Raw genomic sequence first — 12587 nt, 5'->3', positions numbered from 1 at the left:
TCAGAAGGAAACTGAACAAGAAAATCAAGGCAAAAAAAAAAAAAAGACTTTATTTTAAAAACAGATTTATGAGATTTTTTTCTTTTTGCATTCAGTACATTGTCATTCAGACATCACAATACTATATACAGATACACAACATTTTTAAAAAGCCTATTTCTGATGAACATTTCAAAAGAACACTGTTTTGTAATGCGCCTGTGAGAGGGGAGAAGGTGAGCCCACCTGCCCCAGCACCAAGTGGGCCTCGGAGGAAGTGGTAGGCAGCACCTACATGAGCTGGCTAATTGGGGGCGGTTCTGTTGGCCTCCTGGAGGAAAACTGCTTTCCTCTGGACATTCAGTAAAAGCTAAAAGCGAGAGCTTGAGGTCTCTCTCCTTCACTATTGCCGCCACGGAGAAGCGCCTGGAGAGGGACTCTGGGGGTGTCCCACTCTCCATCCCGTTGAAGAGAAGTTTGTCTTCTTAGAAAAAAGTTCTGCTTCTGTACCTGGCCTGATCTCCAACCTTACCGCAGACAGAGAGAGAGAGACAGAAACAGAGACAGACAGACAGACAGACAGACTGGGGGGGGGGACGGGCAGAGGGATTGAGAGAGAGAGAGAGAGAGGACATATTTAGGAGAGGCGTTGGGTTGGAGTTTGCATCCTCCTTGGATTTCCACATGTTGACTTAGAGAGCAGGACAGAGGAGGCAGTGGGGGCAAAGACGGCTCCCAAGAAATTTAGTTTCTTCGTTAAGTGGTGGGGGGTAGATGGCTCCTGGGCCAATTCCAGCTTTTGTTGAAACAGATAGGAAAAAAAGAAGACCTTTGCGCTGTCTGTACTCCAGTCAAGATGCCAGATCCCTAATAATTATCATTAATATTAATGCGACTTTTAAAATATGCACAGAAAATCTTAACTGGGAAATTTTGCCTAACAAAGGAGTGCGGGAGGGAAAGGGAACAGGAGGAGGAACTGGAAGGAAAGTCTGAGCTAGCCAGGTCCTGCGCTGAGGCCGCACCCTCAGGAGGGTCGTCAACCTGCCTGGGCAAAGGAAGAGGCAAGTATGGGGTCATCTGGGGTTCCCCAACCCTGCTTCTGTCGGAATGACTGGGCTCTTCGTTGCCACTCGGCTTCCTGGCAAGGTGAGGGGTGACGGCGAGGGGGAGTGGAGGCCGGCAGCCTTCCTCCCGCGCAGCCCACCCGGACGCATTTCCAAAGTCCTTGAGGCCGGGTAGGTCCCATCTGCATGGGAGCGGGAGTGAAGATGCGGTGGGGAGTAGGGGAGGCAGAGCGCGCTCTCGGATCCTCTCTGCCTCCCGGCGGCTGCGCGGTTCCTTTCTCTTGTTAACTTTAAATATTCGTCTGCACCGGCGAAGCGTCCTTCAGTGGGTTCGGTTATGGTACAAAGCGGCAACATAAATAGACGGGGCGGGTGGCCGAGTAAGCGGTCAGGTGGAGTGGAGATGGGGAGCTTTCGATTTGCTGACCACCTTCTTCTCTTTGACCCGCCGGTTCTGGAACCAGATGGTGACCTGGCGCTCCGAGAGGTTCGTGGTGGCCGAGATGCGCCGGCGCTTCTCTTTGGTGATGAACTTGCTGGCCGCGTACTCCTTCTCTAGCTCCTTCAGCTGCACCTTGGTGTAGGGCACGCGTTTCTTGCGCCCGCGCCGGTAGCTGCTCACCTCGGGCTGGAGGGGAACCACGTCTAGGGGAAGAGAAAAGGCAAGACGGGAGCAAGTGAGTCGAGTGGCTGGACCCTGGACTGGGCTGGCGGGCCCGAGGCTACGCGGCTGCTGCGGAGGCGCCAGGTTCCGGCAGAGTCTCAAAGGCGGCGGGGCGGATAGGCCCCAAGTCCCTTGCACCTCTGTTATTAACGAGGCCACGGCTAAGGTGAGGCCATGGTGTATTGCCTCTGGCGCAGACTTTGAAGGAGGGGGCGCCAAAACTCAGGAATTAAGATAAATAATATTTTAATGCAACTTAAAAAAAATCAAAATGAGTGCAAAAAAGCCACGATGAACAAAATATCAAAAACATAAATAAAGATGAACGATGGGACCAGTATTACTGATTTTTCCTTTTGCACAGGCTCCCATACGGCTCTGCCCAGCACTCCTTATTAGAATTCTTGTACCCTTAGAAGGGTCCCTCCAAATTTCACTCTGGTCTGTGGGCCTGCAGGATTGCAGGCATTCGGGAAAATCCCTCCTTCCTGCCGCTGGATCATTTGAGCAACCATCAGCTTTACTTTGTCCCCATTATCAGAGGAAGCTGTTCTTTTGTACGTTTGAGGGAGGGGATGGCAGGCAAGGAGACAGCTTTGGTGGGTGCAGACCACCAAGTGCCTTTGGTGACCTGCTCTGCACTAGGAATCTGAGGCATGCACCAACAGAAAGAAGAAAAGGGTCCAGGTGAAGCCAGCCTGCTTGGGAGCCAATCACTCTAGGAGTCCGATGTTGTGAGCCGCTTAACTACATCCAAGATGGGAGGTCCTGGCCCTGAGATACAGACAATTGGTCCCTGGAAGTAGAGGGTCCGTGCCCCAGGGTCTGCCGAGAGAAGTCACCAGAAGAGCCCTTCCTGGGTTAAAACCAGCTGTACACATAAGTCTTCTATAAAAAGAACTCGATACCCACCCCTGGCTCCCACAAATGTTCACTCACCAAAACAGAGCAAATTCTGCTCCAGGATCCTCTCCTCTCCATTCCTCCAAGGCTGAAGGAAACTGTCCCCATTCCATGCAGGAACCCTAATCCTAAACCCTTAAAATACCTTGTCATCCCCACCACCACTAGTTCCATTTCTTTACACTCTGAGAATGTCACAGGAACTAAAAACAATATATTTCACTTATGTCCCCCTTTCTACTCCATCCTCACCTCTGTCAATAAAAAGCTCATTGCAACGCTTTCAAGTGGGAGTGGGGGACAGGGAAGATCATCTGAATAATAATTCACCTCTCAATTTTTTAAATGTAACTGCTCGACTTTTTCAGGCAGAAGCCAAGGAGGAGGACTGAATATTTGGGGTTTCCTGTTCGCGCTTACTGTCCTTTGGAAGTGTAGACACAGTGAGGAATGAAGACACAAAGCTTGTCCTGAAATGCTTGTTCTCATGCCACCATCATAAAACCTTCCATACACCCATCCCCATGAGTCTGCTCTCTCCCAGGGTCCCTTGCCCACACAGGGTGGGGAGACATGGGCACAACCAAGTGCGGAGGGAAATAATGTGTTCGGGAGCAACATGGGAGAGACAGGATTCCAAAAGCCTGGTTTGGCTGTCTTCATGAGGACAATTTCTCGGCAAAATTGTTGCATTTGTCACTTTTCTCTGCCTATGTAGGAGTAGGCCAAGGTTTTTAAAAATCTGAAAAACAAAACAACTTCACTTTAACACAGCAGATCCTTTAGGTTAAAAAGGATTTGTTTGTACAAGATAATTTTTTAAAAATCTTTCAGTTCTCGAATTTGTTTTATTCTTAAAGATGTAACTAGGGGGGCCGGCCCCATGGCTGAATAGTTAAGTTCGTGTGCTCCGCTTCGGTAGCCCAGGGTTTCACCAGTTCGAATCCTGGACGCGGACATGACACCGCTCATCAGGCCACGCTGGGGCGGCGTCCCACATGCCACAGCTGGAGGGACTCACAACTAAAAATACACAGCTATGTACGGGGGGGGGGGGGGGGGGGCCTTGGGAGAAAAAGGGAAAATAAAATCTTGTTTAAAAAAATAAAAAAGATGTAACTAGGATTTGGGAAATTGATGATTCTGGCACAAGAGTGAAACAGAGAGGGGTTTTTTTGGATACTGTGAGACTTTTTTTTTTTTTAATGCTCAGAACATTTTTTCAGGCTTATTTTAGTAAACTGACTTCACAAGACGAGGAATCGGAGGCTCAGAATGGGTAAAATAACTTAAGCAACACAGCCACATTTTAAACCTAGATTTTCTGACTCAACATAATGACACAGTAAGTTCTAAAATGGAAATAGGCCACCTGGTACAATCCAGCTTTAAAATCTCTCCTTTCTCCTGGAGAGTGGGATGCGATAAAATTAGGTTTTGGTTCCTGAATCAACCAGATAATTGTCCCTGATTTTTTACCTCATTTTCTGGAAATGCTCACAATCATCTACCCAAGTTTGTGTCCCCTAGACCCCAAGTCTAAATTTCCAATGAGGTTTAATCAACACAACCCTAAAAAATTGGTTAAAAAAAAGATAACTGGTCTAAACTGGTAATTTTTCTCTATAGGATGCCACGGATTGATTTGGCCAAGTTTTTCATGGATCAGACCAAACTGTTCGTTGCTTCGGCCTCCTGAGGAAATGCCTTTAGTCTCGCCTTTTTAAAGAAGATCCCTTTCATTGTCTGCTGTCTCGTCTGGAAAGGAAGTGGGATCTACTGATGTGGAAACATCTGGAAGCATAGACCATGAGTTGTGTCTATACCCCTTAAAGTAAGTAAGGGACTTGGCTATTAATTTTACAGTCAGCCCTTCCCTAATTTCCCTCCCACGCATGCACACACACACCGGTGTGCACACACACACACAAACCACTTCATACCTGGGAACCTAGTAGACACCTTTGAGGAGCAGATACACGTCAGATGAATGCTCCGCCATAGCTTTCTCCTGGGGTTCTGTGTACAGGTTCCTACTACCCACTTGCTCTTGACCACCTACTGCCACAACAAAGCGCTGGGCCCTGAAGAGGACCTCAGCCAGCTAGAAATTCTAGTTGCTCTTCTCGAAAACAATCCAAAGGCTTGTTACTAGGGACTTCCAGTTTGGCCCAAAGAATCTACTATTTCTTTCTCTCTATTGCTCTTTCCTCCAATCCTATCTGTCTCTGTCTGTCTATCTCTGTTTCTCTCTGTCTCTCTCTGTCTCCACACCCCTCTACGGTCTCTCTGATTCTCTCTTGGAATTTCTGCCTCTCTCTGTCAAAAAAAATGTGTCTACATTCACCATAGGAAGAAAAAAAAAACAAAACAGAGCAACGAACCAAGGGTCTGTATAATTAGGGGAAGGAAGAAGCCACAGCACACCTTGGTCCTAATTATCTGGATCTTTCTGAACAATTGCCTCCATCTCTCACACCAGCCCAGACTACCACAGATGAGGTTTCTCAGAGCCAGAGGCACTGAAGAGAGACAGTGGTGTTTATGCCTAGATGCTGCTGAACAAACCACAATTGCATAGACAGAGTTATCTGGAAATCTCACTGCTTCTAAAAGATCTCAGTGTGGGTAGAAAGATGAAGGCTGTCTGAAGATAATTTCTTTTTCTTCTGCCTTTTGCCTGGACTTCTGCACTCACTGAGATACACCAGCCCGATTCTATTTCCATGCCAGGAGTGTGTGAGCACATAGCTGCTGAGACACACTGGATTTATATCCATTTCCATGCTGTAATTTGCAAATGTATTAAATCTCTGTTGGACTGTACTTTTTTTTATTTCAAAGGTATTTTTCTCTAGGAGGCTATGATCAAAAAGTGTTTATTTTTAGCTAGTTTTTTTCTGGAAATCTTTAAGATGTTTATTTTGCTCAAAGATCTTGCTGAGCTTCTCGCTAGCCAATCTCTCCCCCCCACCTACTCCACATGCATACACACCGATGCCAGAGTAGCTCCCTGTCTTCCTTTTTTCACACTAAACCCGTTGCCCATTGCTCTAGACCTGTGCCCTTGCCCACAGTGGGCCTGGTGAGCATCTGCCCCCCTGCTCTTCGGCCCCTTGGCATGGCCTATCAGGCTCCCTCTGCTCCCGGAATTCCTGCTGGTCCCGCATCTCCTAAGGAGCTTTCCATTTGGCTGAGATCGACAATCAAAGGGCCATCTCTCTACAGTACATTATTGTATACCTACATGTGAATTGCCTGTCTTCTAGAAATGCAGTATTATATGTTTCATATTAGTTAGTTAATAAGAGAAATAATATTATATAAAAATATGAAAGCCAGCAGAATAGGTAATGCATGATGCCAAGCACTAAAATTCTATCATCCTTAAGTCTTCCGTCAGTCAGAAATGGGGTGCCTAGTGTGGATCCCACCCTGGTATTCAGTTGTGTTATAGGAAGTAATCTCAGAATAATCACAAGAATGGTATTTGCTACACCTTCTAACATCATTCAGTGATTTTTCTCCATCCTCCCTTGTCCCAATCCCGGATGCAGAGGAATTTCAGGCCCATCCTTGGGAGGTCTTCAGGCCTGTACTTCCCAATGAACACGTCCTTGGGCCCTCATGTAGAGCTTGGGGAACCTCTGGGCAGTATAGGGAGACATCTATGGCTGCTCTGGGCCCCCCAGGATCCCTGTAGGCAACAGAAGGGAGCCAGTCAGCCCTCTCCCACTGAGCTGTGCTTTCAGTCAGAGCAGACTCAAGCTCCACATTCGCTAGACCCAGAATCCTGATTTCTCAGCACAGTGATGAATCCAAAGCTTCTGGTGGGGTTTTGAGAAACCAGAGGCTGGTCTTCCCCCACCCTGGAGAGTGGCAGGTTGCAGGGTCCCCTCCTGTTCAAAGATAGCCTCAACTGGAGAGGGAGCAGGAATCAGTGAATTCCGCCCCCATACACAGCCGGATCACACCAAGGGGTCCCCAGCCTGGGCCTGGACCCCAGATCCCTCCAGAACAGGTCTTCCTCCCCTTGCCTCTCACCCTCACCCCCCTTTTTCTGTGTCAGGCACAGATAATTGCCCCCCCCACACACACACACACATTTGGGGAATTTGGCAGTGGAAACATCCTTAGTCTTTGAGCTCAGTATACCAGAGGCAAAGATAATTTTATATCCCAGGAGAGGGGTGCAAACTCCCTTCCTTCCACACCCTCTGGAGAGACTTTAGTTCTAATAATCAGGAAATTTGTCGCCGAATTTTTAAAATAAACCAAGGAAAGAAACATCCTACATTTCTGTAGACGCCGCCAAATTAGATCTCTATTTTTTTTAAAAAACTGTTTAGTGACTCAACAACTTTGGAAATCCAGGCAAAGAAAATGTTTAGGGGTTCTTATTTTTCCCTCTAGTTATTCTGTGGGTTGAGGGTTTCGTCCTGGTGGTTGTGGATTCCAAGGCACCCGAGGCCCACCCCACCCCCACTCCTGGCCGGAAGCGGGCTTCGGGGGGCCAAGCGCCGCGCGGGACATTGGAGCCGCTGGGGAAGGAGGAGGCGAGCTCCAAGCCAGCGGCCCCCGGCGTTCGGGCGCCTGTGATTGCTTCATTTTCGGCCGGCAGCTCCGGGGAACGTGTCGGAGCAGATTTCTTCCCCGGCGCATTCCTCAGCGCAGCTCGCCCGGCCGGCTCCATCGGCAGCCCAGCAGAGCCGGCGCGCCGGGGCCAGACGGCGGGGGTGGCTGGGGCGCGGAGCCCCGGGGCAGGCAGGGCGGGGAGGGGTCCCCGGCGGCGGCGGCGGCGGCGCTCGGTCTCTTCCTTACCTGGAAAGGGAGACTTCCAGAGGTGGGCGGACTGCGACTGCTCCTTGGAGCAGTACACCTGACTGTCCCAGCCGTTGGAGAGAGCCCAGTGCTGGTAGCCTTCGACGGGGATGAGCGCGTCGTGACGCGGCTCTGGGTGCCCGCTGATCCCAGGCACCACCGACACGTCCAGGTAGCCGGGCATCGCCTGGTAGGAGCTGGCGAAGCTGGGATAGAAGGCGAACTCCTTGGCCCTGGAAGACAGGTCGTCACCTGGCAGGGCGCCAGACGGCTCCGGGTACTTATCGCCGGGGTGGTAGGCGCAAGGCTTTTGCTGCAGGTTCACGTTGTGCGACAGGCGGCAGCCGTAATAGCTGCCACCGAACGGATAGCCATAGCCCAGGGTGGCGCTGGACGAGGTGGGGGGAGCCGGCGGCGGGGCGCACTGGCGTGCTGCCTCCGGGGTTGGGATGTCCGTGTAGACGGAGCCTTGAGGGGCGCCCAGGGGAGCCGGCGGGCGGCCCAGCACGGGGTGCGGAAGCAGGTCGCGGCAGTGGCTGGCCGGGCAGCTGCTGCCCAGCCCGTCCATGCTCGGGGCTTTGCCGGGGCTCGCTCCGCTGCAGCCGCCCCCAGCTCCGCCCGCGCCGCCGCCTCCCCCGCCGACGCCGCCGCTGCCGCTCTCCGCCGCGCTGTCCTCATAGACGTACATAAGGCTCTCCGGCCAGCGCGGATGCAGGAGCAGCGAAGTCGTCATGACATGATCTGCTGGAGCTTTTTAAAAACTCCACTTGCCACAGGCAGCGAGCTAAGGAGACACCTCGCTCCCTTCTCCCCTCCCCATCCCTCCTCCCTCCCCATCCCTCCTCCCTCTCCATCCCTCCTCCCTCTCCATCCCTCCTCCCTCCCCTCCTCACTCCTCCCCTCCTCACTCCTCCCCTCCTCATCGCTCCCCTCCCCTTCTCCTCCTGATGCCTCCACCTCCCTCCCCATCTCCCCTCTACGCATGCGGGACACTTTATTAAGAAATCCGCCAGCTCCCGCCCTCCTCCCCACGGCACCCCTCTGGCGCCCACGTGACACCGCCCGCCCGCACGTGATGCCCAGGCCGGGTCTCCGGGGGTTGCCACCCCTCAAGGTGGGGCGGGGCGAAAGGGAAGAGGTCTCTGCTGATTGGCTCTCAGGAGGGGCAATGAGGAGGGAGCTGGGAGATTTAAAGGGACAGGGCAACGCCCCCTGGCGGGCCCGGGGAGGGGCAGGGGGAGACTGGGGAGGGGGTGGCTGAATTTCGCCGACGCAAAGGGGTCTGGAGAGACCAAGACAGTTCCTGGGCGCCTACCCCTAGGCTTAGGATGTGTATGGGGGAGACAGATCAGTACCCCAAAACAATCGCTGTGACTGGATTGGGGCTTGCAGCAAAGGGTGGGGGAGAAAACGTTTTCGTCTTGATAAATAAACTGGATAGCAGGCGGAAGCGCGCGGCAGAGCGTGGGGAGCGTGGCTCTGGCCCTGGCAGACTCTCCTGGAGCTCACCGCTGAAAACCCGACACCCCGCAGCGAGAGAGACTTTGATGCCTGGGATTGTGTTTCCATTTCAGACTTTTCACTCTCCCCAAAGCCCCAGTTGTCTAAGAGGGACCCTCTGGGCTCCTCGCCCCCGCAGGTCTTCCTCCAGCGAAACAGAGAGAGCTGGGAGGATGTGATAGCCCCAACAAACACACCATCACACAGAAGGGGATGTGCTCAGTGAAAAATGGAGAAGAATACAAGCAGGGAGATACGGGCAATAGAGTAGGCTGGTACTTCAATATACAATAGAAATAAGCCTTGCAGCGAGATTTTTCAAAGAAAAGGGGGAGAGGATTCGGTCCAGGAAAGATAAAAAGCCCTAGACGCGAACAAGAGTACGCGGTCTCAGATCCGTGTACAAAAGGAAACGTGGAAAGAGGGAGAGCCGGTGGCGTTGCCCCTTTGGAAAGCCCTGTCCCAGGCACGGCTCTAGGAGATCCCAGCAGGCGCGACCTCACCCCGGCGGCGAGGCCCGCCTCCGCCCTTGGCTGCCTGGGCTGAGCCTGATGAGGTCCGAGGGGCCGGCAGAGCCGGGGCAGGATCTAGCAGTATCTATCAGGACAACCCCAGTTTTCATTTGCGCGGCTTTCTTGGAGTCAGTCCCTTTTAGTGTGGAGTATTTTCATGCTTCAAAATTGCCCCATATTTCCAAGAAAAAATTAACATCAACTTTTTCAAAAAGTCCCGCTCTTCTTCCCTCCCAATCTCCCTACTTGTGGGGCTTCCTATGTCGGATTTGGCACCTCAGTAGAATCATCCCTTTCCAGGGCGCATCTCCGCGGAATTGAACCAAATTCCCTTTCAGCACAGGGCCTCCCTGAGGAGAAGAGGCAATAAAGAGAGAGAAAGAAGAGGGGCGAGGGGCTGCAGCGTGTCCCTCTTCCCTGCCTCTGTCACGGATTTTAAATGCTGGGTGCTTCTGTCCAGGCAGCGCACAGGCCATGGCCACGCAGTAGCCTCGGACTAAGCCGGACCCACTGGACCCCTCGAACCCGAGAGCAAACGGCCAGGTCTGTACTGGGCTCTGGTCCACCAGCCGGTACTTTTTCCCTGTAGTGGGGAGGTGGCGTTTGACGATGGAGAGTGCCCTGGCGTCGGTAAATTAGGATAAGAAACATAATCTTTATCCGTGTGGTCTGTCTGCATCCGGAAGAGTCACCTCAGAGTTGGGGTAAAGCAAACTTCAGGTTGGCCTGGCAGTAGGACGCAAAATACAACAGAAATGTTTGAAACGTAAGCAGGCTAGCTGGAGTGTGTGTTGAGGGGAACGGTGGAGGGTGGAGAGATGAGCGGAGGGGAAGGTGGGGTCTTGCTGGCAGCCAGCTCTTGGCTGGGAAACTGGCTTCCCTGCTTCCGGAGTCCAAGGTCAAGGTAAAAAGAGGAGAGTAAACACGGCCTGGCCAGTCTAGACTGGGGTCGTGTGACCTTGGCCCCCACGTCTGCCTGTAGCCTGGCTGGTGAGGGAAGGTGGGTGGAGAGGCCTGCCGTTTTCCAGTCACAGGTGTAGACACGGCGCGAAGGCCCCAGCTTGCCCTCCTGTGACGTGGGGTCCGCGTGGCGAACCCCGGGCGGAGTGCATCCGGTTCCGTGGGGCCGGCAGGAAAAACAAAGGACCTGAAACGCCCGCGCCGTTCCTGGGGCTCCTTTCCGGGTCCGGGAACACTCTAGCCCGACGCCGGACGCGTTTTCCGCGGGCCAGAACCCAAAGACACGTCCTCCAGCTTTTGGGAGGAGGGGGCAGAACGTCGGGAAGGATCTGGGTGCAAGGCAGCCCAGCAATAAATAAAATTAATAGTATGTTCTTTTCCAGGTTTATATAAGGACAATAACTTTTCCTATTGCAATGAGATATAGATTTAATTAACCAGGCAATTTTACAATTCTGTTTACTGGGGGCATTCTGCAGCCAAAATTTAGCGACGAGAGGAAACCAAAGTCCCCTTCGTCAAGACCAGCCGAAGAAGATGTAGGCCCCCCTAAGAGACTCCAGAAGTGAGAAGGCTGGAGGGGAAAGTTCAGGGCTAAGGGCGTTAAAAGCGGCTGGACATCCTCTGACGATTCCCCACTCTTTCGCTGGCTTCCCCAAGACCTGCCTCGCCTGAAACTGCTGGCTTTCCGACTGGGGCGCGCCCGGAGCAGGGAGGGAGGCGGCCAAGCAAGAGCCTGCGGGCAGGAGGCGGAAAGTAAAGCCTTGTCGGTTAATTAACTTTAAGCCTGGGGTCGCTTCTCCCTCCTCCCCCGAAAAAAATGTGGTTCTCACTGAGACACAAATAAAACCAAATTAAACACTCCAGGAGAATACGCGCCACCAGAAACGTGGTAATTACATCTCCGAGGTGATGCCGCCCCAGAAAACCAGGCGCTGAAACCCTCGGCTTCGCGCTCCCTCCCCGCCACACGGCCACACCTCGCCCCACCGGGCTTCGCTGATGCGGCGATGGGGCTTGACTACGGATGAAGTTTAGAGAAAATCAAGAGAAATGAAAAGGACTATGGCTCCTCGGTCTCTAGCTGTGCCGCTGATGTGGGGAAAAAGACGGAGCACTTCATTATACCAAAGGAAAATGGAAAATGGCCCCTCAGCCCGGTCGGAAGCCAGGGCTCCGCTTGGGACTCTGTTTTCAAAGGGACGGTTGTAATGGCGAGACTCCCAGAGCCACTCTGCCTTCAGCTTCCTCTACGGACTGAGTTCCAGGCTAAGTTCAACTGTGAAATCCTGCTTTTCAAAGGCTCCAACATATAAAGGAGATTTTCAGTGTGCCTTCTCACTGAAAGTGTGAGTGTATGTGTGTGTGTGTGTGTGGTGTACGTATGCATGCCTAACCTGTGGATTTGGGACTGTGTGCAGGTTCCATGCACTGTTCCAGCAGATGCCTTGGTGGACTCAACACAAACGTGTTCATGAAGATACCCAGCCCTCCGCGTAAATCCTTTATATGCAAATAAAGATGTCTACTGGCCTATTTCTCTCCGTGTGTATACATTTACTTTACATGCTCATTCTGCTCTCTCCTTAGACATCCCCCAGGAAAACGAAGAGGCAGATGTCTGTGTCCATCTGAAGCTGAGGGATGGAATTCCCGGCCCACTGTGTTAAAGACCGAGTCAGAGGTGTAAGGTAGCACCTTTGGCAGCAGGAGGGTGAGAGCCTGATGCACACACTTGAGGGCTGGGGGTAGCTTCAATGCCAGACTAGGGACAAGGATGACAGAAATGTGATTGCCCTTATTTGATGCCCAGATTGCCTTTTCTGGAAATTAAGCATTCGTGGATCCCCACCCCCCCCCCTTTACCCCTTGTTGTCCAGAAAAAAAAGAGCTTGAAGCTCTGAAGCTCCAGCCTCCTTTTTTTATGGGGGAAATTCCAGTTTAAAAAAGGGAGGGGGGTGTGTTGAGGCTGCAGGAGAACAAAGAGCCTCACCACCATGGGGGCTGGATTCTGGCCCTGACTTGGGGCCTTGGTGGGCAGGCATAAAGTTTGGGGGGCCCTCTCCTGTCCAGGATCTGGGATACAGGGTGGAAGAGGAGATTTGCGGGGCCAGAGGACATAGGACTTGAACTACCCAGGAAAGAAAGGGATGTTTGAGATGCAGACGCCACTTACAGGAA

The 12587-nt window shown here is 52.3% G+C and overlaps 1 protein-coding gene and 1 long non-coding RNA gene across 2 annotated transcripts; one reads left to right on the top strand and one right to left on the bottom strand.

The window, feature by feature from the left end:
• Positions 1 to 24: 24 nt before the first annotated feature.
• Positions 25 to 11939, bottom strand: HOXC13 (homeobox C13). Its single transcript, XM_070619597.1, has 2 exons — positions 7435 to 11939; positions 25 to 1691 (listed from the first exon to the last, which is right to left on the bottom strand). Exons 1-2 carry the CDS (start codon positions 8165 to 8167, stop codon positions 1435 to 1437), a joined length of 990 nt encoding a protein of 329 aa, XP_070475698.1. The 5' UTR covers positions 8168 to 11939; the 3' UTR covers positions 25 to 1434.
• LOC139083392 (uncharacterized) lies at positions 965 to 5439 on the top strand. The gene is made up of 3 exons (XR_011540079.1): positions 965 to 1876; positions 4243 to 4447; positions 5096 to 5439. It is a non-coding gene; the product is annotated as an uncharacterized lncRNA (long non-coding RNA).
• Positions 11940 to 12587: the final 648 nt, after the last annotated feature.

This window comes from Equus przewalskii, chromosome 5 (assembly GCF_037783145.1).
Source record: "Equus przewalskii isolate Varuska chromosome 5, EquPr2, whole genome shotgun sequence".
NCBI classification, from domain to species: Eukaryota; Metazoa; Chordata; class Mammalia; order Perissodactyla; family Equidae; genus Equus; species Equus przewalskii.
This window is presented reverse-complemented; position numbering and strand designations above follow the sequence as displayed.